Source organism: Danio rerio, chromosome 5 (genome assembly GCF_049306965.1).
Source record: "Danio rerio strain Tuebingen ecotype United States chromosome 5, GRCz12tu, whole genome shotgun sequence".
Lineage (NCBI taxonomy): Eukaryota > Metazoa > Chordata > Actinopteri > Cypriniformes > Danionidae > Danio > Danio rerio.
In genome coordinates, this window is record NC_133180.1 from 23,988,154 (window position 1) to 24,015,816 (window position 27,663).

At 36.3% G+C, this 27,663-nt stretch overlaps 1 protein-coding gene across 4 annotated transcripts in view; it reads right to left on the reverse strand.

Annotated features, from left to right (window-relative positions):
• Nucleotides 1–27,663, reverse strand: part of nlgn3b (neuroligin 3b) — a 67,343-nt gene that overhangs the window by 24,666 nt on the left and 15,014 nt on the right. For 2 of the 4 annotated variants that reach the window (XM_068221272.1, XM_068221271.1), the window contains 4 exons: nucleotides 22,599–22,711; nucleotides 8,240–8,920; nucleotides 2,017–2,070; nucleotides 1,186–1,341 (listed from right to left, as the gene is read on the reverse strand). In XM_068221272.1, the coding sequence (XP_068077373.1) occupies nucleotides 1,186–1,341; nucleotides 2,017–2,070; nucleotides 8,240–8,708 (679 nt within the window). In that variant the 5' untranslated portion in view covers nucleotides 8,709–8,920; nucleotides 22,599–22,711. Of the gene's footprint in view, nucleotides 1–1,185; nucleotides 1,342–2,016; nucleotides 2,071–8,239; nucleotides 8,921–22,598; nucleotides 22,712–27,663 lie in introns of those variants that run through there. The other 2 variants (XM_005165182.5, NM_001166334.1) reach the window with 2 other exon arrangements.

The window sequence follows — 27,663 nt, forward strand, 5'->3', positions numbered from 1 at the left end:
TTTGCCACCTTCTCGGCTGGTTTGTGTTCACACCACCTTTTTACTTTCTGAACCCTGGATACGCTTGCATTATCAAGCTGCTGTTTTGTGTACAGCAGTGGCTAGGTGAAGGCGGCAAAAGCAAAGCAACAAAATGGAGACGTCCACATTTCATGGTCGTTCTGCTTTTATTGAATCTTTTGCTTTTGTTACTAACATCAAAATACAGAAAGCCACTTGCGTCTATCTGTCGCAAAAAAATAGGAAAAAGGGGTCACACTTTATTTTGATGGTCTGTTAGTTAAATTTAATTTACATTGCATCTACATGCCAACTAATTCTCATTAGACTATAAGTTCTGTTAGGTTGGGGTTAGGCTTGGGGTTGACATGTAGTTGCCAAGTTTTTTTAGAGTCAGTTAAATAGAAACAGTATCAACAGATATTAAGCAGAGAGTTTACTAAAACTCAAATGAACCATCAAAATAAAGTGTTACAGAAAAATGTTCAGAACATCACGTGATGACTGCAGAAGCTGATTTTGGTGGAGATGAGCAGACATTATCACTGTTTGCACTGGGTCAGTCCCGCTTGTCGCCAAGGTAGGTGATACACAGACATACACACGTTGTGCTGTTGGCTGTTCACTTCCACAGTTTGGTAAGATTGCATTCACATCAGAAGTGAACTGTACCAGAGTTGCACAAACCATACCCCAGACCACCTCATTCAGGCGGACTTGGGTACAATTCGTGGGTGCGGACATGAGTTCAGAAGACAGTGTTCACATTAGTTAAACGTACTGTAGTACACTCTAGTTAAACTGCTCTGATCAGATCACTTGAATCAGATCTTGACTCAAAAACAGATGCAATTAGATCAGTCCAGTTCACAAATCATTTGTTAAGTGAGATTTGGGATTCAACTGATTCAAGTTAATCGAAAAGAATCAGATTGTTAACAAAACAGAATTCATTATTGGTTCTAAGAGTGAGTGACAATTGTTTAATGTTATTTGTCATTGTTAAAATGACAAAACAACAACAACAATGTGTTTTAAAAATATATATAAATCTAATATTATGTTTTAATAACAGCAATAATTTGTATACAAAAATGCATATCTATATGCATATCTCCTGATTGTGAGAATTCAAAATGACTGCATTTTACACCAGTAAAATTGACTCCAATTTATTGTACATACCTAATATTCCCACCCTGTAGTTGAGGGTTATGACGATGACATTGCCGTAGCTGGCCAGCACACTACCATCCATAATGTTCCCTGTACCCTCCATGTACGAGCCACCATGAATAAATAACATCACAGGACGAGGGTCGTCTCGAGAATCCCTAAGCCCTGCATTAACACACACACAGAGAGAGAAGGAAAGAGAGAAATATGTGAGCTTCTCAGCATTCTGGAGTGTTTTTCACAGCTGCTCAAAATCACCAAAGAGATCTTCTGCACCACTGGCAGATCTCAGCTTTAAATAATCGATTTAACTCCTCGACGTTCTCAACGCTAGTGACTAAAAATACCAACATAACCAGCCAAGATCTGCCTCCGAGACTTCCTTTAAATTACCCAATTTCTTTGAGATTCATTTATTACAATGATTATAGTCATTGCGTGGTGAAGTGTTGTCTTCGAGTGCAACGTTCACAAATAAACGAATAGCATCGCCTCATCAGATGAGTGTGCGGATAATTATAAGCTTGAACAGGCGCTCAAACTTTAGAAGGAGAAAGTGGCAAAATGTGGACTGCAGATTAAAGATAGAGAGGGAAATGTATGCATATGTACTGTAGTATTGGTCGACAGCGTGGCTCTTTCATCAAAACCAATACTGGTATCTACAGAGCCACCCCAAACACACTGGACCAGCTCATAAAACCATCCTCGAAATGATGCAACATTGTGTAAATATCATCCAGATTATTCTCTCTTGCATTAACCACGACGGGATAAAAAATGGATAGAAAAAACATTAAAAATGAATCGAGCTGAAAGAATGATGAAAACGGGACATACCATCATCCTCTGTGCGCTCGGTGTCAGCTGACATGTCGCCTGTTCTCTTTGTACCTAGAGAGAAGAAGAGAGATGATAAATTAGAAGAGGAGATGGAAACTAGACCACAGAGTGGCACGTGGGTGTGTTTGTGTGTAAAAGCTCAGTCCACTCTTTGCTGAATTACTGTGCGATACCAATAAGCGTTCACTTTCCCACTCTGAACCTGGAAATAATGAAGCTTTCAACGTTTTTACCAGGAGAAATGTGATATTTGCTTGGAACGAGGGCAAAACAGAGCTCTCAATGTAGACTTGAGTGGACACAGATGCTGCTTCAGTTGTAGATAAAGAGTGGATGAAAAGTGCAGAGCTGATTCTGGCCGCAGGCTCCGAGCTGGACATCAGAGGAGCCTCAGATGTAGCTTAGAAATGCTGAGAAAGACAGGAACTGAGAGGAAGTGCTGAGGACTGAAGTGTTTTTGTAGGCTAACGCTCCAGTGAAATATTTATCTTTATTTTTTTTGTTTTACAACAAAGAATATGTCTAGGTGCTTCGTGTGTGTTGTGGTATAGGAGAAGCTTTGAAATTGTAGCTTGAAGCTAGTTCTGATCTGCAGTGGTTAACTACAGCCAAGCGACTTCCTTAAAAATAACTCTATTTCATGGCTCTCCATGGTAAAAAGGTTTGGTGTTTCTTGAGCACCAAATGATTAAATAAGCTTTCCTTAAGAAAACATATATTATTTAAATTGTAATAATATGTTTGAACAGGTAAATACAGCCTAAATAAAAAATAAGGGATTTACATTGAAAAGAATGAAACTGATTTTGAATGTTATCGCTCGATTAAATGGACGTTATCAGCTTATAGATATGGGCCAGTAGGGGCCTTCTGCACCTACTTATAGTCTCAGAAGACTGTTATCATCCATCCACATGGTTAATCAGCGATATTAATCAAGAAGTCTCCAGATCCAGATCTGTTTTTACATTACTGTGACGGTTAGGTTAAGGGTTGTGGTAGTGGTAGACGTTAATAAATTAGGAATGCACGATATATCAGTGGCCATATAGTTATCGGCCGATAAATGCTATTTTTAATGTTTTCGTTATTGGTTTGATGTCAAAATTAGGCTGATATCTTCAAGCTGATAAACAACTCGTCGGGTTGTTTATCCCAATCTAATATGATTATTTGTTTTTATCATTTATGTTCTTCGTGTGCATCGCACAGTGCCTGCAGTTAAACTTTCAAACTCACAGCGGTTTATCATAAACCTTACATCAATCATTTGTCCCACAATTTACAGCAAGAACGAACACAAAATCGTTGTCTGATTGATAAGCAGCACTCCAGTGTGTTCAAAAGAATCTAAAAGGTTAAATTGGATGACTTTATGCTGCACTTTCTAAAGTAAATCATACTCTCTGTATTTAACTTTTCTCTTGTACTGTGGCTCTGAACTGTTAAAATGCCTCTCGTAATGCCTTTTCGGACATTACGTACAGTATTTGAACATGTTCATTACTGTAACATGCTTTATTAATTTGAGCTGTTGTTAGTTCTTTCAATGTCATTTTACTTAAAATATGTTAATTAAAATAATTTATTAATTAAGTGCCATTTTGTTATTTAACTATATTTTATACAAAAGTCAAGTTACATCTTAATTTGCTATGCGAAAAGGAAATAATTTATTTTAAGCATGCTGACTTGTGTGAAATCATAAATATATATCCATATAATCACCTTCCATTTTTTTTTAAATTATAGATTTTTGCTTTGAGTAGACTATTCTCTAAGATCAGTTCAAACTTTTATGAAGTTTTTAAAATAGAATCAGCTTTTCACTGTAGAAAAGTATAACATTTTTGAATAATTATATTTATCGGCTATAGCAGTGGCGCCTGCAGCCATACGGCTGTATGCATTGTGCATACCTACCATGATAGGGTGCTAATTAATGGCGCTGATTTATTTATTTATTTTTTACATAATTTAGATTGATAATTAAACAGTATACACTACGATTTATTGACAAAGCAAGAAAAAATAAAAATCAATAAAGGTGTGCGCTTGTGTGTTTTAAAGTGTGTATGTACTTACATGGTGGGAGATGGGAAAAGAAATTTATTGGCTTTTGTTTTGCTGGCGGTTTTTCCACACACTAAAAAATACAATTCAGATAGCTATTGTTTAAAGCAAGGTTCAAAATGAGTAAACTCTGTTTAAAACAGCTAAATTTAATGGAGGCATTTGTCAAAAGGCCTAAAACTAATGTGACAAATATTGCTTCCCTGCACGGGGTGAAGACCGCAGTCTCATCAGCACCTGAGTCGGGGGAACTCTAGGCTCAGCCTGTATCTCATTCATTGGACAATTCTGATCCAGCTGCTCAGCCTCCTGGCATGGAACAGCTATACCATTGAAGGTGTTTTTAACAATATTAGGAATAAGGGATGATGGGATGGGGTGGTGCTGGATATGTGTGTGTCTTTGAATAAAATCCTGCAGGCGCCCCTGGGCTATAGCATATCAGCAATCGGCCTCCAAATCTCAAGAGTTATCGGTTATCAATATCGACCAAAAAATCCATATCAGTGCATCCCTAAATAAGATACAATTAATGGGATATATAATAAATGACATAAATAATTCTCTTAGCCTACCAGTAGGCCCCTACTGGCCCATATCAGTTGATAACCACTGATAATGCCTTTCAATCGAGTGATAACATTGGAATCGGCTGTTTTTCACAAATGCTTTGAACAGCACTGTCATTTTTAAATAGTTACTGACAAATAATTGCTCAATACATCACACATCACAGAGACACAATGCATTAGATAATACGGTCTTTTTCTTTTTTTAACTTCAAGCCCTAATTGATTAATTATATATCACTTAATAATGATTACATACACAATTTATTGTAGTCATTAAAACTGATGTGGTTTTAAAGTGGTAAAATGTACTTGGGGAAAAAAAACATGATCAGAATATCGATTTGCATAATTATGCACACACTGTATATAATTAGGGTTTGTGAAATAAAACATCTTAATTAAATCATTGAACTTTAACAGATGAATACTTTATACATCAACAATGACAATATTTCCTAGTTTATAAAAAGAAGGAGATTGTATATAGCCTGCGTTAAAAGAACTAAAATAAAGAACAAGAGCATGAATGAGTGATTCTGTTTTTACCTGTACAGATAAATTAACTCTATAAATGCATATTAAAGGTGCCATGGATATACCTTGGCAAAACTGAATAATAAATCTTCAGCACATGGAAATATGGACACACCATGAGCCTCAAACACCATGCAAATGTCATGTAAATCCTGTGAGTGTAAAACAGGCCAATTGGAACAAAACACAGACTGCTACATTGCATGCCCCAGGCTATGTTTTATTGGCCACAACATGTTCTATTGATATTAAAAAGAAATTACATTTTTAAGCTTTTCTAAATAAACATCAAATCTATGTGGAACTTTTTTTTTTGAAAATGGAAGAAGCATGGATACCAAAAAAAAAAAAAAAAAAGATGAAATCTATGAAAGATTTACAACTTGTCAGAATACAAAACACAGTAGATGCGGATTATACATATAGAGGCCATTCACATCGTGTCTAAAAAGGTGTGGAAACCGTGAGATACTTCATTCACCAATTTTAAAGGTCCTTTGTGATACAATGGGATTTGTCATTGCTATGCAAGCATCCACTGTTCTCTCAGAGGATGACAAACTGAAACCATTGCTGCAGCTCTGATACATCTCATATTAATAAAGCACTGCAGGGGTTGGGTGCGCTGCATTTGTATGAGGTAATTAGTCTACCGTTTTTACTGAAAAGTGTATGTGAAGCTGAGGTTAGTTCAAGTCACATGACTCATGATGTGCTTGCAGTATACTGTACTGAAATGTTGACATGTTTCAAATAGGTGTGCCTGGAAAATGCCACATGCCTTCAATGGAAAAATGAACCTGCAAACTTGCAAAAGACGCAATATAAGAAGTGGCCGCTTGTGTGTATGTTTGTAAATTGGCAACAGACACATTTACAAACAACTAAGCAGCTGAGTATAAGTTTTTAAGTGACGTTTATGCATCATGTCATATCACTCAGCTCCTGTTGTGATTTTTCTTGAGCGAAAGGATGCCAATAAGCTTTAGGTTGGCATTAATTCCTGCTTGTTTTCATCAACATTAAATCTTTAAATCGCAACTTTAAATACCTGTCTGTCAGTTCCTTTTGTTGAGTATAATTATAATTTGTCATAAATTTCATCCAGAGCACAACTAGTTTTTTTTTCTGGAAGCATAAAAATAGCTCACTCATTCATTCCTGCAAGCTAAAATTAACATTTCCACCACTTTAGATGAAACGATTGTCATTTCACAAGGAATTTACTCAATTTGTAAAATATTTTGTTTAATTAAGTTTAATTTTACACATGTGCATTTAAGGACGATCTTATGTACACTGAAAAAAATTATTCAGAGATGATTCCTTGGATTTACTAAATTATTTACGTTAAGTGGTTGTAAACAATTTATTTGTGTTGAATTTAAACAAACAAATTTAGTTGAACATTAATAAACTTAATTTGTTTGTTTAAATTCAACACAAATAAATTGTTTGCAACAGTTCTGCATCTAACATATTTTTCAGTGTAGGAGAAAAGTCAACGCGCATGGCGCAAAAGCATTGAGGGCATGTCTGAATCCACTTTTGCTATTTTAAGAATGGAAAATATACTCTGTGCCCTGGCACATGGTCTAACAGGGTTGTGCTTATTCTCTTAATGAGTTATGGATGTGTTTTGAGCGTAACATGCAATAAAACAATCAGAGACTCATCTCACACTCCCTTTAAGAGACTCAGTTGCATCGTGCTGTAGCACATTAAGTATTTACATGGTGGACTTTGTAAGTGAAAAAACTGAATGGACAAATAACTGAATGCTTCACTATAGAGAAAACAGTTTAACAGACCATCTACGTGAGGATAAAGTATGAGCCTCCTCCATTTGGCCTCTTTACTTTACTTCTTTACTTTCGTGGAAAAGAAAACGTTGTACGCACTCCACTGAAGAGGTCCATTAGCCTACATATTTAATTTTGTTTGTTAAGCACAAAGAATTGTTTCAAAACTATTTCTAAATTCAGTTCTTATTTCCAGCAAACTAATAAATAAACTATAATAATGAAGTGTGGTCAAAAAAATGAGTTACATCTAAACACACGTCCTATTCTTATGCCCCATGTGGTGATGGATACCTCTCCAAAACCCGACAGATCAAACAAATCAAATCTAAGACAAATCTAAACTAGTTTTTATTAAAACAAATATAAATAATCATATAATAAATATTACTCATATTATTAATAACATTATTAGAAATAAAATGCAAATCGTCATGAATAAACTGAAAAAAGCCTCCTGGTGTGTTTTTGTATCCATGTAATAAATAATCATTTTTGTAACATTTTAATGCTTTTTTCATTTGTAAATATATTAGTGTATTGCTGTATATCCTGTGTGTATTAAGCGTTTGGACCCACATAGGCACATAACTTACGTTCTCTGCGCTGGACTTTAGACCAGCTTTTACTTATAGCTTAATAACACACACTTTATAACATACCTCCTTTATAGACCAGCACACCCATGAGTCCACAAAGTAGCGCAAATGGATTTTCTATTTAAACAACGTGGCTCAAAATGTAAAAAATAGGGTTGCGCTGGTCTCAAAATGGCAGCAAATCACACAAAACACATCTTGCACATTATTGCGCTGGGTGTATGATAGGTGGCCCAATGTGTGTGTATATGTGAGAGCGGGCACTGACACATCCAAGCAGAGAAGACATTAACATTCATCAACCATTCCAAATATGGTCAAAAGTGAGCTTTTCATTCCAGAGGTAATTACTGTAGTTTTAAATGAGCATATAAAATGGTGTCTGGAGAATTTTTGAACTTACCTAAGCCACATACTGTATGTTTGTATGACAGAGAACAATTTAAGATACTCAATCAAAGTCTAGAATCATTGGCAAAATTTAATCTATGGCACCATTAAATACAGATTTTAAATACTAAGAATCAGAATTACGACATTAACCGTAAGTTAAACATTTGAAGAATTCCATAATCAAACCCCCTGATGTTCTATGTATTACATAAACAAGCTCATGTACACATTTAACAAGTGTACTCACCACTTTGTGTTGGCACGTATATATTCATGTACAGACAGTCCTCGCTCTGCTCCTGCAGGTATGTGGCGACCGTGTCCATATTATAGGTGGCCCAAACGGGCATCATTATGTCTGGCACTGCGTTGCGAACGGTCTGTGGGCAAACAGGAGGAAAGCGCGTGGCGTTCCTCACACCAGACCAGGCAGACGGAGCATCGGGTGGCATAAATCGCTTCTCTCCCACAGGCGGAGCGGCGTAAGGCACACCCAGATATTGATCCACAGGTCCCAGACCCTCCGTGGCAACAGCGACCCGCATCCCCCTCAGTCTGCCAAGAGCTGTGTTTACTGTTGGCTGGTAGGTCAGCGTTGATGCCACAGAGACTGACCACATCAACCACACGAGCAGCCAGCGGAGAGCGGAGTTCAGAGGCCGGCAGGGCAGGCGGGTGAGCGCCAGGTGAGCTGCTGACTGTGTGTAGATCATCATCCCTCTTTACGGCGCACACAAACACACACACTGGTAAAGCTCTGTCTGTAGCTCAATGACACTCTCGGCTTTGACACAATGACAATGTAGCACTCAAAAACAAGCATATGCCACACACTCAGGAAGATCCAGTGGGCATCGCCGCAGCCAGGTATGCACAATTAAGGGATCCATATTGGTTTTTCCAGCACACAGAGCCATTTAGCACAAACCTGAAACACATAAAAACTGAAGGTTAGAAGCTTTCACCATACTGGTCATATACAAAAACATTGACAATCACTCAGAAAATACAGTTAGCCATATTTTGCAGTTAAACTTAAAGGTATAGTTCACAAAAATTTAAATTCTGTCATCTTTTACTGGCTGTTTATTTCTTCTGTTGAACACAAAAGAAGATGTACTGAAAATAGTAAAAAAAATTGTTTACCTTTATAGGCTCAAAAAAAGAATGATGTCTGCAAAATTGTTGCAAACAATTTATATGTGTTGAATTTGACCAAACCAATATAGGAATGTTCAACTAAGTTTGTTTGTTTAAGTTCACCCCAAATAAATAGTTTACAACCAAAACATTTAGTAAATCCAAGGAATCATCTTTGAATCATTTTTTTCAGTGCTTCTAATATTTTTTCTCCTATTATAAATGTTGATAGCTATTGGTTTTGCACATTTCTCAAAATATCTTCTTTAATGTTTAACAGAAAAGGTTTGGAAGCTGAGGGTGAGAAAACGAAGAATAAATGTTCTCTTTTGTGAACTATCCCTTTAATGTCAAACTTAAAATGCATGAATGTCATAGCAAGTAGATAACTAAATATCAAACCTGGTGGCATTTATTTGAAAGAAAGATGTATTTCAAAGTGTAAATTAACTTTCAAATGCAAAACGCTGTAAACAAAACCATTATAAATCAAAAGCGTTGCTTGAGAGGAAATAACTTGACATGCAGTTTTGTACGGTGGCCGAGAGAGCTTGACGTGCTACAATTAAAGAAAGCACATGCAATTACAAAAATCACCAGCAAATAAAGAACGATCTTCGTCAATTTGACAGCGCACGTGTTGCAAAATGGTCACAACACAAACAACTGAAGAAATGTTTCCGTTGTTTTACGTGGACATTTGCAAATGTTGTAACCAATTTGCAGCATGTTTCTTCGGTTGTTTATGTTGTGACCAAAATGCAACATGTGTGCTGTCAAATTGACGAAGATTGTTTCTTTATTTGCTGGTGTTTTTTGTAATTGCATGTGCTTTCTTAATTTGCAGCACATTAAGTTCTCTTGGCCACTGTAGTTTTGGCATAGAACTACATTGAGAAAAGAAAAAAAAAGATAAATAAAGCTAAATTTTTTGCAGATGCTTATTGGCTTGATATTGTTAAATGTAAGACGTCTAAAAATGACTGAAATAGATTAACCCTGTGAAGTATTCCAAAAGACATGTTATGAAGTAAACATGCATTAAGCACTGTGTTTTGCAAGAGATGAATGCTTTTCTTTTGAATTAGCATCCATCAAATAATCTAATGAAGATTCAGCTTGGATTCCTAAATAAATTACATTTAAATTCACTCATTTTCCTTCAACTTAGTCCCTTATTTATAAGCGGTAGCCACAGTGGAATGAACCGTCAACTATTCCAGCATATGTTTTGTGCACCAGATGGCATTCACACACACACTCATACGCTACGGCCAATTTAGATCATCCAATTCACTTATAACGTATGTTTTTTGGGCTGTGTGGGTACCCGGAGCACCCAGAGGAAACCCACAGGAACAAGGGGAGAACATGCAAACTCTACATAGAAACGCCAACTGACCCAGCCAAGACTCGAACCAGCAATCTTCTTGCTGTGAGGCAACAGTTCTAACCACTGAGACACCGTGTGCCCTTACTTTTAAATATGAATAAAAAATATAGCAGAAAAATATAGTATAGTTGTAGAAAAATATCATTTTACAATGAAACTTTTACATTTGAATGTATGTTTTGACTTATTCCAGCTACATTTACTCAAACCAGTCTTTTGAATGACAGTGTATTGGGTTCAGAAATAAACAAGAACTTATGCAAAGTACAGTACATTTAGATTTAGATTCATTTGGGCAGACGCTTTTATCCAAAGAGACTTACAGTAGAAATGACTAAAGTGAGCAAAAATTCCTTACAGATCCAAGATAAGGGGGTCAAAAATGCCCTTCAACAATTAAACTAAATCTTTGACAGATGTCATGACTAAGCCAAAACGTGAAAATGGATCAAGAGCGTATGTCATTACATTTATCATTACATTAACTAAAGACTATGGGTGGTAGAGCTTTTTCGTACAGTGCGCCCAAGCTATGGAATGGTCTAACCATCAGCATCAGGAATGCCGCTTCTCTGGACTGTTTTAGAAAACTTCTCAAGACTCACCTTTTTATCATTGCTGTTAATTTAGATTTTTGCTGTTTTTGTTTTATTGTTTTATCATTTTGTTTTTTTTGTCTTATTGTGGTGTTTTTTTACTGTATTTAATGTTCTGTTTTCTCACTGTTTTTTGCCTTGTAGCGCTTTGTATCTGACAAAAGCGCACTATAAATAAAATGTATTATTATTATTATTATGGGGTGGCACGGTGGTGCAGTGGGTGGCACAATTGCCTCACATCAAGAAGCCTGTCATAACATTTGGAACAAACGATTTAATTGGACAAAGGTTTTTTTAATCTTAGTTTACCTTCCACAGAATATTAAAAAACAAATAAATCCACTTGGACCACTTTATTTGATGATTGTTTTTAGCATATGAAGAGACTTTCAACCAGCATAACAAAAACAGTTTCTGAAGACAATCCCCTATTGCACCTTTAGGGTAGTCCTAGCAAATGGTTCACGTGCGAAAGAGAGAAAGCAAGCAGAGCAGCTCAATGACAAACATCCACACAGCCTGCGGTTCATCTCTCATTCACATATGCACTGAGAGGCGTTTAATCTGTTTAACCCTGGACCCTCACACAGCTCTTGAGGAATCAGAGGCGGTCAGCAGGTGCATCTCATGTCCACTGAGGGGAGGAGCTTACATCTCATAGTGCAGTGCTTGTGTTCAGGATGCATGTTGTGTGCGTGGATCGATACGCAACGCTTCAGCCACAAACACGCAGAGCAGCTGCTTTATCTGAAATCAATGTGCGTGCATGACGCTGTGGGATGGCAGCATGTAGAGCCGATGGGCTGAAACCCACAGCATTCATTAACCTGCACTGCAGTGATGAGGAGCGACCACAACATCTACATCTACTGTACATCCTTCCTTTACAAAAAGCTGACCGAAGAGCACACCTAGAGCTCTTGAGTCTCTGAAGGGGATTCTGCTTGAGTAAAACAGATGCATCTAACAACAACTGGTTATCGGTACATTTTGAAAAAGCTGATTTAAAAAAAAACTGATTTTTTTTGACAAAGAAATGCACAAAATTTTATTTGAAGACAAAACGCTGAAATTGTGTGTATTTTTAAATATTTCCATAGTGAGAGAAGCATATTTCAACACATTTTAAACATTCATCTATTCATTTCACTTCAGCTTAGTCTCTATTACAGAGGTCGCCACAGTGGAATGAACCACCAACTATTCCAGCATATGTTTTATACAGCGGATGCTTTTCCTGCCGCAACTCAGTATTGGGAAACACCCATACACACTCATTCACACACACACATACACTCATACACTATGGACAATTTAGCTTAATCAATTCACCTATAGCGCATGTCTTTGGACTTGTGGGGGAAACCGGAGCACCCTGAAGAAACCCACGTAAACAAGGTGAGAACATGCAGACACACAAGTCCCCAGCCGTGACTTGAACCAGCAACCTTCTTGCTGTGAGGCGACAGTGCTAACCACTGAGCCACCGTGCTGCCACATTTTAAACATACTGTATGTACTTTTCAGTTCAATTCATCTTTATTTCTATAGTGCTTTTTAAAAGAAAAGAAAACCATGATATTTTTTTTGTAGAACATTCCAGCAATTCAGGCAGACAGGAGAGAAGTGCAGAATAATTTAGTGAGAAGTGATATAAAAAAAATGTTTATTTTGCTAGCACACATGGTTATTCTAGGTCAAGGGGGATTAAACTCAGTCCTGGAGGGCCGGTGTCCTGGATAGTTAGCTCCAACTTCCTTTAACACATCTGACTGGAAGTTTCTGGTATACTTAGGATGCGTTCAAAACCGCCTACTACCCAGTAGGTACTGCATTTGAATTCAAACATACCACTTGGCCATTAGAAAAGTATATTCTATATAGTATGAATGTGAGTAGTATGAATGGAACTCGGACGTACTACATCCTCCATTTAGTCATGATCACGTGACCTACCCATACGAGTTGAGTCACTTCACTCCCTTTCATGAATTCTGTTGTGGGGTATCATGTGCAAAATGCATGGGATGCACACTTCAGAATCTTACCGGAAGTAGTAGGTCATCCGGGTTCTTCTCACATACTGATTTTCAAATTTCAAATGCAGAATTATTAGCCTCCTTGAATTATTAGTCCCCCAACCCCGTTTATTTTTTCGCCCAATTCTGTTTAACGGAGAGAAGTTTTTTTTTTACATATTTCTAAACATAATAACTCAACTCCAATAACTGATTTATTTTATCTTTGTCATGATGACAGTAAATAATATTTGACTAGATATTTTTCAAGACACTTCTATACAGCTTAAAGTGACATTTAAAGGCTTAACTAGGTTACTTAGGTTATCTAGGCAGGTTAGGGTAATTAGGCAAGTTATTGTATAACGATGGTTTGTTCTGTAGACTATTGAAAAAATATATAGCCTAAAGGAGCTAAAAAATTTTTACCTTAAAATGGTTTTAAAAAATTTAAACTGCTTGTACTCTAGTTGAAATAAAACAAATAAGACTTTCTCCAGAAGAAAAAATATTATCAGACATTTTGTGAAAATGTCCTTGCTCTGTTGGACATCATTCAGGAAATATAGAAAAAAAAATTCACAGGGGGCTGATAATTCTGACTTTAACCGTACTACTCTGCTCGTATACTGTTTTTAGCGTACTTTATAGTATGGAAGTATGCAATTTTGAACGCAGCTTTAGGAAGAGCTTGATTAGCTTGTTCAGGTGTGTCTAATTGGGGTTGGAAGTAAACTTTGCAGGACACCAGCTCTCCAGGACCGAGTTTGGGCACCCCGCTCTAGGTGAATAATAATCTGTGCAAGTTAGTAAGCTGTAAAAAAAGGCTGGTTTGGTAATCTTCTATCAACGCCTGTCCATTTGTTTCCACATTTGGAATTCCAGAAAGCCCCGCCCCCTATTCAATATTTAGATTCTGTTGTAAGTACGTCATCATACCTTTACTTCACATAGACTTTAGTAACTCATTTATAATGATTCAATTCAATTCATCTTTATTTCTATGCGCTTTTACAATGTAGATTGTGTCAAAGCAGCTAAACATAGAAGTTCTAAAAATTTTAAACCGTGTCAGTCAAGTTTCACTGCTGAAAGTCCAAACACTGTAGAGCAAATCCAATGATGCGCAGCTCCACAAGTCCTAAACCAAGCAAGCCAGTGGCGACTAAGTGAGGAACAAACTTTACCAACTGACAAAATTGAAGGAAAAAATAATAATACTTTTATTTTGTCTAACAATATTGAGGTTAGCAGTTTTATTTTAAATAAAAAATGTATTTCAGCCAAAATAAATATATATATATGGAAAACTGTGAAGATTGTTCTTGGTCTATTAAATGTTACTTGGGAATAAATTCAGTTGTGATGAGTATAAGATATAAAGTAATTATTTAAAGAGTGTGGATCATGCCCTTCTGAAATTTACTTGGGAAATATTTGAAAAAGAATCTACATTTCCCAGGAGGGCTAATAATAATTTTGTCTTGAACTATACATTGGTGAATCTCTTTGCAAAAGCAAATTTATTTATTTATTTATTTTTTTAATCAGATTTGTTTATTTTACGACTGATATATATATATATATATATTCTTTCTTGTAAGAGCGGGCACAGTTATTAAAATCTACAGTAACTATATCGAGACTTTATTTTTAGCCTTAAAAACAGCTCTTTTTGTTGCAAACTGTTGTTAAAAAAATAATTCATGTTTGTATGTATTGTCAAACACAGAGAAAGTGTTTATAGAGCCACAAATGGTTTGTTTTGACCATTTACTGCACCATAGGCAAATGAATCAGAAGTCCTAAAACAATCACAGAAATAAAGCTTTGCATAATAAGGTGAATGCTATAAGACAGGATGATATAACAAACCAATTATTAACTGTCTGCATGAAGCCTCTGACTTGTATAATGTCTATTGCGTAATCCAACATTTTTCCTCCAAGTAAAATAAAATAAATAATATAAAAGTTGTATAAAATAAAGTTTATCAGACAGTAAGAAAAAAAATAGTGCACATTGAAGCTTAAATACAGTGCACATAAAGATAACTGAAAATGATGATAAAATTGAGCAAGTGTTATTAGAATAGCTATTAAAATATGCATAGATGAATCTACTTGTTTTTGGAGATCTGCATGTTAAAATGGCAGATATTTTTCTTCTTCAGTATATTAAAGAGGATATTTAGTCAGTGACTATTGGTGCATTTAGAGTCAAAAACTAAAAACAAAACAATTTAAAGCAAAACATGCATCAGATTAATACCTGTGGCTTCTGATGATACATTGAGGTCTTATGAAGGTAATGATTTTTGAAATAATCTTCAGTTTCTTGCACGAAACAATCATCTTGCTATATCAGTCTTCATTGTATTGTCAGGAGCCATTGGAATTAATTTTGCATTTGCTGTTCGCATTTTTCAACCTTCACAGTGATGGCTATGAAGAACTTGTGTTATATGAATCACCACAGCGCTCTCTAAAAATATTCTTTAATGGTTTACTGTAGAAATGGCCTGAAGGTGAATAAACTGACAGTATTTTTTCTTTTTTTGGGTGAGCTGTTTCTTTAAGGCAGAACAGAAGCACATTTTCCTTATCCAGGATGGCTAGCTTGTCTGTGATTCGCCCTTTGACTTGAAAATGTAATTTTCTGGTCAAAGACATGTTGCCTTGACCAGTGTGGTGTGAACTGACGAGCCATGTACGAAAATACATGGAGCATTTTATGAGCAATATTTCATGGATCAGCAATTCTGAAGTAAGCTGAAAGATGTACCATCTGTGATAAGCGAAACATGGCCATAGCGTTAATTTTATTAACCAGCTACAATGTGTCACAAAGAACCTTTCAAAAGCACAATGTTTTTTATCAGTGAATACGTTTTTTGTTATGCTTTTTGTTGATACTTAAGCAGTAACATTTTTAAAGATAAACTTGGTGACACTGGCCTCAATAATCCCCTTTTCCCAAACTCACTGCCCTGGAGGCACTGTTCACAGAACATGCAAATACCAAATCTGTAAGCCTTCCTAAGGCTTTGACGGAAACGCACACACATACTGGAGAGAGAGAGAGAGAGAAAAACTGCAACAATTTACAGCCTGAGATATAATATTAACAACAGTAAATGATCATATTAAGACTCAAATAATTCTGATCTTTAATTTCAGCGACAGCAAATAAAAGCAGATATCAACTAAAAAAGCACTCAAACACACACACACACACACACACACACACACACATACACACACATACCCACCTAACAAACCAATGAGGACACATGACTCAACACCCTACCTTTGGGGACTACCCTTTCTGAAGGGTCTAGAGACAAAAGAAAGACATGACTGCACTACTAAAAATGTGCTTATTATGAATATCAGTTGATATTTGCAAAAAAATACTTCTATAAAGACCTGACAAATTACCTTCAAAATGAGGACAGTATTTTATAACTCACCTTTGGGGACATGTACACAAACTCCGGTATAGTCACACTTTGAGGACCGCAGTTATACACAAACTCGGGTTAAAGTATACTTTAAGGACTCAGTTATCTGAATATTTCTAATATAATATTATTAATAATTATAATATTGTTAGTGCAGAGAGACATATGATAAAGTAAATAAGATCACTGAAAATAGACAATTACATTTTTTCCTTCACAAATAACTCAATCTGGTGTCAGAAGGTCATTTGGTGTCAAGTATTGTTCATGATATGACATATTTCTCTCATAAATAGTATGTGACAGACAGCATGTTAGCAGAATAATACATACAAACTAATTTTAAAAAACAGTAAGGGAGAAGTAAATGGATGACCTTACAGTGAGTTTATGAAGCTCAATAGACACATTATTATCCAATGATATGAGAAGTGATGAAACTCTACTGATAAGTCATATGATGGTTAATATAGTACATCTCAAATCCATTCACACTAAAACCCATACTGTATAAAACAAGGGTTGTGAAGTTCAAATTCATATACACTAACTACTTACATGCGCCATAAGACACGTTTCTCAGTGAAAACAATTACTGGGAAAGTCTTTATACAAATGATTAGTTGAAATAGGAGTGTCTATAATTAATTTAGTTTAGACTACAGTGGAAATACACACATTTGAGGACTCTGTTGATACACACACACACACTGCTTTAGCTACACTTTGGGGACTCAGTTGATACACACATACCTTTGGGGACTCAGTTGATACACACACACCTTTGGGGACCTTGGTGATACACACACACTGCTTTAGCTACACTTTGAGGACTCTGGTGATACACACATACCTTTGGGGACTCTGTTGATACACATACACCTTTGGGGACCTTGGTGATACACACACTGCTTTAGCTACACTTTGAGGACTCTGGTGATACACACATACATTTGGGGACCTTGGTGATACACACACACTGCTTTAGCTACACTTTGAGGACTCTGGTGATACACACATACCTTTGGGGACTCTGTTGATACACATACACCTTTGGGGACCTTGGTGATACACACACACTGCTTTAGCTACACTTTGAGGACTCTGGTGATACACACATACCTTTGGGGACTCTGTTGATACACATACACCTTTGGGGACCTTGGTGATACACACACACTGCTTTAGCTACACTTTGAGGACTCTGGTGATACACACATACATTTGGGGACCTTGGTGATACACACACACTGCTTTAGCTACACTTTGAGGACTCGGGTAATACACACATACACCTTTGGGGACCTTGGTGATACACACACACTGCTTTAGCTACACTTTGAGGACTCTGGTGATACACACACACACACCTTTGGGGACACTGGTGATACACACACACACTGCTTTAGCTACACTTTGAGGACTCGGGTAATACACACACACACCTTTGGGGACACTGGTGATACACACACACTGCTTTAGCTACACTTTGAGGACTCGGGTAATACACACACACACCTTTGGGGACACTGGTGATACACACACACTGCTTTAGCTACACTTTGAGGACTCTGGTGATACACACACACACCTTTGGGGACACCTACAATGATAAACACATAAGAAACAAAGATGCATTAATGTCCTGTTTAGATGAGAGAAGGACCCCCGCGGATGACTGTTTCTCTGTGATAGAGTTTTATTTGTCCATGTTTTGTTCAGTTGAGTGCGGCAGGTCTGATCATAGTCACATAAGTGATAATCAACAAGGTTACATTTGTATTTGCTAAAATCTAACACAATGTTGTGCTTGGAATAATTCTGTTTATTGTTTTCTGAGTTTCATTTTAGACACAGTGTTGCCGACTTGTTGCAGCCATGGCTCTAATTGTATTAGACTTTTGACTAGACCTACAGACAAAACTATTGACTGAGCTCAGTAAAATGTTCTTTGATTATTTATTAATAATCTGTTTAATAACTAAAGCCAAAACAAATGGTAAAATTGTAGTTGTAAATTTATGTAATATGGTTTAAACAATTAAATAAAACATTTTAAATATATAAATATAATATATTTAAAAATAAATAGGTCATGTTTTGAATAACACCCATGTCCATGTTTATCATTCCATCGAATTAAACACAAATAAAACAAACATATTTATTTCAGGTTATATACAGAACTTCTTAAGTTGAATTTAATACCTTTTACTACCTTTTTTAATGCCTTCAAAAAAATGTAATACCAGCACGACTTAGAGCTGCAACTGTAGTGGCGTAAATTAAATCTTTCTAAATGCAATAACATATTGCAGATAACATATACATTTAAGTAAAGCAGAGGGATTAATCTAGATGTCACAATGGGCCTTTGTTTATAGTTTTTAATCAATGTTATGCATGTCATTAATATCAATAGCCGCTCTTCTAAGAACAGTTCAGTACGGTTACGGTTGTTTCTCCACTGAGCCTGGATCAGTGCGGCACAATTACACACCGTTCTCAGCACGTTTAGACAATCGTGCTGAATCAATGATGACAATAATACTAACAAAGAATTACATTTGTCATTATCATGCTGCCTTGAATGTGGGTTATCTGCTATATAAAGTCCTACTGTTACTTCATGAAGAATAAATGTATAGTTTACATCAAACAAAAATATGTTTTTTTATATGCGAGTTAATTTAATGAATAATATTTCTACTACAAAACAAACAAAAGATTATAATAAATAATTCAATTCAAGGCTGAAAGCTGCAAACAGTCATCAGTAATTAAATAGAAAAAGAATATACATCTCAAAAAAAAGTCTCACTTCTGCCACTCTTTGCAAGTATTGATTTTGGTTTGTGTCATTGTAAATGCTCACACTAGTTATGAGCTGATTTACATTTTTCTGTGTTTGTGGAATAAAGCAGGCGAGTCAGCCGACCCAATAAATGAGCAGGCAGAGCAGGATTCTCGCGATGACCAACAGCGCAATGCGGTTCTTTGTTATGAGCTGCAGTTTCAGTGTAAACTTAGAAGGCCTGCTTCTTTGGCGATGATGTGTACAGTATTAGATTTTACATTTAGCGGACATTTGTGCTGAACACGCAGTGAATGCAACGCATCGAGATTCGGCCACCTTCTCCGAAAACACTCGATCTCGGTTGGTGGATCAACATTCACCACATGATAGTGGTCATCTGGGCCATTATTTGTAACTTTAGGTGGGATTTGCAAACCTGTGTACTTTTCATTCTTCAGGCGTTTGCAATTCCTGCAGTCACAAAAGCTCCCTGTCATCTGACAGCGGAAAGCCTTAAGTGATTGACAGCTAATATGAACCATTTTAATGGCCGGGAAAAGCGATTCAGCACATCTTTAGAAAAAATCTAAGCAGGTCGCACTACAACCATTATATGCAGTCGCACACATGCTCCCAAATATATTATGAGGTTGCATAGCTTAATTTTTGGGCGCATATGCAACCAGAATAGTCACAATTTCGAGCCCTGGTGTGTTGACGTTGCGGCTTTGTTGCCAAGTTACCATACCACCTCACGATATCGCTCCGGTCCTACTCTCAACATTTAAATAAATCCACGCAAATTTTAGAATAAAGGCCTGTACTCAACACAAACTGAAAATGTATCTAAAAATCTAAAAATTTATCTTGAGCTCGAAAATGTAATACCTCGTCAGATGACATTAACTACTTTTTAATACTTTTTAATGCCCTTAATTTTGACTAATTTCATTTACTACCTTTCACAACCCCCGCGGACACCCTGTATATTCTGGGTATTTGACAAATCAGTAAATATATGCACTAAAAACAAATTTAAAAAGTCCATAGGCTTCCTTTACCCGTAGGCAAAACTAAAATAGGCTGTTAGTAACAAATATAAATAAAAGATAAAAAACTTTTTGTGAAAGCAAGAGATAATCGTGTGAGAGTGCTGTTATAAAAGGAGTCTCAGGTGACCAACAATTGTGCATTACTGCAACACCATTTATTCCAGAACATCTGAGCCACTTTCAGTTCTAAAGTTTTCATTTTTGGTTTTATTTTATTTTTTTAAGTCTATTTAAAGCTGCAGTAGGTGATCATCTTCAGAATCATGTGTTGTGCTGGTCGAAAGTCTCTTCACAGTCCAAAAGTAAAGATTAAAGAAAATGATCTAAATGTGTTTATATGTATTTTTATATTCTGGGTAAGGCATAAAACTAAAACATGTTCATCCAATTAAATATTGTCGGGCTGACAATTCTCATAATTCTTATAAGTAGTTCAAACTGTCAGCAAATGTAGATTTGAACCACTGGGCATCTCTTCATGCAGATTCACCATTTGCATGTGGATGCGTGCATGTGCGCCGAGCGTTTATGTGCAGACGAGCAGTCACAGTTGCGAATCAAATGCTGAATAAAAACCTGTTAAACTCCTGAATCAATATTGGAGTGAGTTTTGCATGCTGGAAGAAGAATAATACCATGACTGAAGTATTTCTGTTAGGCTGGTCATGTTCTGTGTTAAACTCTTTTAGTCACACAGAGCTGATGTAGATTGTGTTGTTATAAATGGGTTATTTGCACAGAAGTGTTGTTCAGCCACTGAAATCTCCCCGTGAAAGATTGATGCGACTATTTTCAGTTTCATAAGGTCCTTTTACTGCGTTGATAAAGTAGATTTATATTTAGTTTAACAACAAAACATCAGTAAATAGAGCTATACGGCCTAGCCTACTTTACTGAGCTGAAGATGCTTTTGTATTTATATTGGGTCATTTCTGAACAATGACAGCCTGTGATGCGCTCTTTATATTGTTCACCACTACTCTGAATATTCATGTGAAATAGCATGCAAGTATGGTTTAGTAATAAGTGTAATTCCTGCACACCACCGGCCAAACACTAGCTACATTTATAAATGGTGAATGACATGATCTAGTGGGTTGTCCACTGCCATCTTTACGATGAGCATTCGTGTTTTAGGAGGCGTGGCTTTGGATGGCAGGGGAGGGACTGTGTTTCAAAGATATTATGCCAACCGGTTAGTATTGGCAGATCACCTACTGCACCTATAACTTGTTTGTTAATTAAATCCTGTTTTGTTATTTAGCCTATTATTTTTAAGTAACAGTGAAGTTGCATATTAACTTGATATGCAAAGAATGGGAAATAAATTCTTTTTGACATGCTGATTTTGGTAAAAATTGTGAATATAGGTAATACTCGCCTTGCAATTTTAAAATCATTGTATTTTTTTTCCTTTGAGCAGGCAATTTTCAATTTAAATGATTGCTGCTGCAGTCTGAAAGTCTCGGTTAGGCAATGCTGACGGACACAGCTAAAGCTGGACAAATTACAGTTAATTGATTATTAATTCTGATAAGAATAACATCAACAACAAGATAATATTAATAATAAGTCTTTTATTTAAAAATGAATTTAACACATGTAATAGGTCTACATAAATGTGAAACGAACCAAACATCATCTTTAAAATAGTCAGGCCTCAGCTCTCTGTGATATCTCTCCCTATCATCGATACACAACACTAGTGTCAATCGGCACAACCCTATCTTGTAGTAAACATAACACCAAACTGCAATATGGTCATTTAAATGTCGTTCACGCATCGACGTTCAGGGGTTCGAATCGAGATCGCCATCTTTTTACGATTAACTATGCAGTCCAACTATCACTTGCCAGTAATTAACCAATCTTTTATAGTAAAATCTGTATGTGTACTATTGGTCATACTGTATGAATTAACTCCAGAATATCTGGCATGTGAAAATACATAATTGAGCTATCCTTTCATCTTTAAATAAATTGCTTTAAGACACAATTGTATGATGTTATATAGTTAGAACAAGATTACATTTTAAATAAACCTGCCAAAGGGTCTGTCTTACCTTGTTCTGGTTACTCTGCCCTGTTCACTTAGCAGCAAATATCACTAGATAGTCTACCTGGTGCCTGAATGAAAGGGTTACCGTCTTATTCCCTGATCTTCTTGCTTTGTCTGACTGTTGTGGCTCAGTTTGTTTGTGAGGATCACTCATCTTCACGTTGTCCAAAGCAGGTGAGGAGACAGAACATTATGGGACTGGATGTCAGAAAAAAAACAGAGAATATCGAAATCAGAAATATTTGTCAAGACAGAACAAGTATATTCTTCTTTTTCTATATTCAGGGTTTCTGCAGATATCATAATGTCAAATTTAAGACTTATTAAGACCTTTTTAAGACCATTAAGTATTAAATTTAGGACCTATATCGCAATATCAAAAACACGCATACACATAAAGAGATCAGAAGAAGAAGAAACCGACAGTAAAATCTGACAAATAAACAGAGAAGTAAAAAGCTTCTGGAACTAGGTCATATCATTAATATCATTCAGGATAATCGTTTTTAATTATTTTATAATTAATTATAAAGATTTTTATAACCATTCAAGATTTTTTAAATACATTTTTTATCTAAATGATGCATCACATGCTTTTCTTCATATCTCAGACAGTTCTACCCATTAAAGTTAAATATTAATGGCAACAGATCTTGGGTTGCTCTACAATTATATTTTTTATTAAGGCAGAAATAAAAACAGAAAACAAGTACACTCACTAAAAATATTGAGGTTTTTTATTTTTTATTTTGCCCACTCAACAATTCACACATGACTTTCTGGCTAGTTTAGTTATTACCAATAAAGCCTAGAAATTGGGCATCAATATACTGTAAACTGATACATATATATATATATATTCCTTTCCAGTTGAAGTCAGAATTATTAGCCCCCCTGTTTATTTTTCCCCAATTCCCGTTTAATGGAGAGCAGATTTTTTTTTCAACACATTTCAAACATAATAGTTTTAATAACTCATCTCTAATAACAGATTTATTTTCTGTTTGCCATGATGACAGTAAATAATATTTGACTAGATATTTTTGAAGACACTTCTATACACCTTAAAGTGACATTTAAAAGCCTAATTAGGTTAATTAGGTGAACTTGGCAGGTTAGGGTAATTAGGCAAAATTTTGTTACTTAATTTTAGTTTGTAACTTGTAAATTGTTTTAAATTCGAAATTGTAATATAGGTCTATACATTAGTGTAAAACCTATGAATGATGGAAAAACATTCTGTAATATTAAAACCAACTGGGTCTACACTTTTGCATGGACTCTTTTTTAAACAAACTTATCCCTCAGGTTTTTCCAAACTTTTACAAAAACTGTCCTCCTTTCCCACTGCTGTTGCAATTTCTAGCCAAAAAGTATTGGTCATCTGGTTCTACTTCTCCCTATGATCACGCATGGACTGATCATAAAGAAGATGTGTGTATAGGGCTGGATGATATGACAAATATCACGATATACTTCTTAATTTCGGTCGATATGATATAATTCCGATATCGATATGGACAATATTAAAAAGACATAAAAAAACTGCCAAGAACGCACACAATAGATGTCTGTACCTACAAATATCTGCAAACTGAATTTGCAAAGTCTATAATACCTCCAGGCTCTTATAACTTTTCTTTTAATAAAAAGGTTTAAAAAAATTTTACTTGTTAACTTTTTCAAATGTTCACTCTCTTTTTTGTATTTAGCCTTTACAAACAGACATATATATATATATATATATATATACACACACACACACACACAGGGCTTTACATTAACACCCGGCAACACGCCAAATTCAGGTAGATTTCAGCTTTGTCGTGTTAGACAGTCACTCCCACAAGCCACTTTGCCTGGTTGAAAATAATTTTTTTTCAATTTTGTAGTTTTCCTAAAAGCAGGGTTCGACAATATAAGGATGACCCAATATGCGTGCAAATGTGATCTTAGAATCGAGAAGTAAAATAATTGTGATCACGTGAGCAGAAGAAAGCAAGTGAATACCAAATGAGAGATCATTAGCCACGACAGATTACTGTAAATATTTTTGATACATGACAATAGTTATTTTTTTAAAAGTCAATTGCTTTTCTTTCTTTTTTAAGAAATGTTTTATTAAATAAAAAGTATAGTATACAGCTATATTTTGCTTGTTTTGACACATTAAACATTTGTGTCTAAGAAATAATTATTGTTTTGTATGGTTATAGAGATAAATTTGGTAAACCGTTAATTTTGAGCTCTAAAAAAAGTCATGCTAGTCGTGCAAACACTATGAAACCATGACTCCTTTGCTCATGCTCATTGAGCAACCTCATACTCGACACACAAAAAGTGAAATGATTGAGAACACGTGGACATAACACAAAATTTAAATCAAGTAATTTTAGCATGTCAACGTCAAACTTATGCATATAAAATATATTTTTCCAACAACAAAATTGTGGATAGTGAAAATGCAGAGTGGCTAGTAAAGTTGGAAATCTACTAGCCACAGTGGCTGGTGATCAAAAAAGTTAATGTCAAGCCCTGTGCAAATAGATATATATATATATATATATATATATATATAGCTTGTTCATTCACATCTGTATTCAGGGCACACTTCAGGGCAAACTTTCTGCGACGTAGCTAACCAACTGCTGTGCTAAGCGCTGGCAGCGTGTCTGTGATGTCACATGCGTGATGACGTACATCATGCTCTTTCTGATGGCTGAGCACTGACCGTCACTCAGTGACAAATGATGCAATCTAGGGATGTAACGGTATTGTAAATACCGTCATACCGCAATATAAATTTTTTCTGATATTAGCGTAGTCGCATGACTCGATAAAACTATAGGTCTTCTGAGAAAATTTGCTCAGGCGAATGAAGCGAACGGGAGGTAGCGGAAACTACAATTCCCATCAGCCCTGGGGTTGCCATCATTCTTTGCGGTCTGTTGTCGCTACAGATCCAGTAATGCGGAAATGAAGTGTGCTGCTAGAAGCGAGGATGAAAAAGACCTGGAAATGATCGAACATAAAGCGGGTGTTGTCGCCGCGCGCGTACTGAATAGCGGTGTTGTCGCGCGCGTACTGAATAGCTGTGTTGTCGCGCGTGTTCTGATCAGCTGTGTTGTCGCGCGCGTACTGTAAAGCGGGGAGGGGGGGTTGAGCGCGCATACTCAAGAGCGGTGTTGTCGCGCGCCTACTGAAGAGCGGCACGGAGGGTGTGTCGCGTCGCGGGGGCACTTTTGATCATTTTGGAAGGGCACTTTCTATCCAAGACTAAAAAGGGCATGTGCACTGCACAGGTTGAGCCCTATGTGTGCACGTGCCTGCAAGTTGGGGAATACGACTAATAGTATGGGGACTGCAGAACACAGCACACTGTTCAGATTGATGCAGACATTGACTTGTACCGCAAAGAGATCTCTATCTCACTCATGGCTTGTCCTCTCAAGTGGGGGAAAGACAATGCACAACGTTACCCCACTGCTGTCAACCTGGGCCAAGTCATATCTCTCTCCCAGAAACCTCAGTCCTAAATGAGAGGGGTTTTTTCTGTTGCAGGGGACATTGTAAATACCCAGAGATACCAGCTTTTACCAGATTATAGTTATAAGATAATTTTCCTTAAAACCCATCTCTATCTAAGTGAGTGAGTGAGTGATTAAATGTTGAATGTGATGAGTTTTCAACAATACTAAATTGAAACTTTAGTTTTTTACATGGTTTAATATTTTTTTGTTATTAAAATTGAAGTTCCTGTTTCAAATGTTACAGATAGATGGCTAATTTGTATGTCATTGACACTTTTGGCACTTTTTGGAGTATTTTCATAAGTTTTGTTTTTCCTGTAAATGATTCAATAAATACCGTACCGTGACATTCATACCGAGGTATTACCGTACCGTGAAATTCTGATACCGTTACATCCCTAATGCAATCTATAAGATCTTAAAAATATAATTATTTTATATATATATATATATATATGCAAATTTATATCGAAATACCGGAAATGAGTTTAAAACTCATATCACGTTACTGAAAACAATTCTATAGCGATATATATTGATATCGAATCATTGTCCAGCCCTAATGGGTGTATCAATGGGCATGCATCAAGTTTATATATGCGCAAGTTTCATACATGTTTTGAACATAGTATAGGTTTATATGCGAGTAATTTATATGCTCGTGTTGATAAGCAAAGTTTTATTTAGATCCTACACGGCGCCTCATAGCCATCTGTGTCGGGAAGGTGGATGGTGAGGCGACAGGTTGACTTAAACTTAAATGATGCCTCATCTTCTGTCATTGCTTCTGACTCTCAGTATGTTCTATCGGGTGGAACAGATTTGATGTGTTTCCGCTGTTAGTCGGCAGACTCGGCACCACTCTACCGCACATTTTGCACCGAAACTAAACGTTTATCGAAACTTAAAAAGCTGAATCACTTCCACACCACTGCATTCGTCTTTCCTCTCTCATCAACTAATTTGTCTGCATTCTTAGTTGTGGAAGCTTGTTCATTCACATCAGTATTCAGGGCACACATTTTGTAGCATTTTGTAGCATTCTGCGACGGAGCAGCTTAACTAACTTCTGAGCGCTGGCAGTGGCAGCGTGTCTGTGATGTACGTCATCACGCAAGTGACATCACGCTCATTCTGAGCACGAAAAGTCATTCAGTGACAAATGATACAAGGTATAAGATCTTATCTATAATAAAACAGATGTATGCAAATGTATATCGAAATACCGGAAATGGGTTTAAAAATCATCACTGTTATTGAAAAAAATCTATCGCGATATATATTGATATCGAATTATTGTCCAGCCCTATATGTGTACAGTCATACCTGTTTCAGACAAAATCTCTTCAAAGTGTTTCATATTCAATTCAAATCAAATTTGAACCGCATGAACTGAAAAAACATTTTGTGAGCTCTGCCAGCCAAAATCATGTCGCGGCTGGCAGACCTCCATAAACACAGTGATGACATCACATTTACCGCGCGCACTGAGTTCAATAACAGAAAGCTGATTGGCAATTGTCGGTATAGGGCATGTCGGTCTTATTTGTAGTTGTAATAACGCAAATTACAATTGGACTAGTGAAATAAAGAACTACAACACCCTGAAAACCTAGCAAC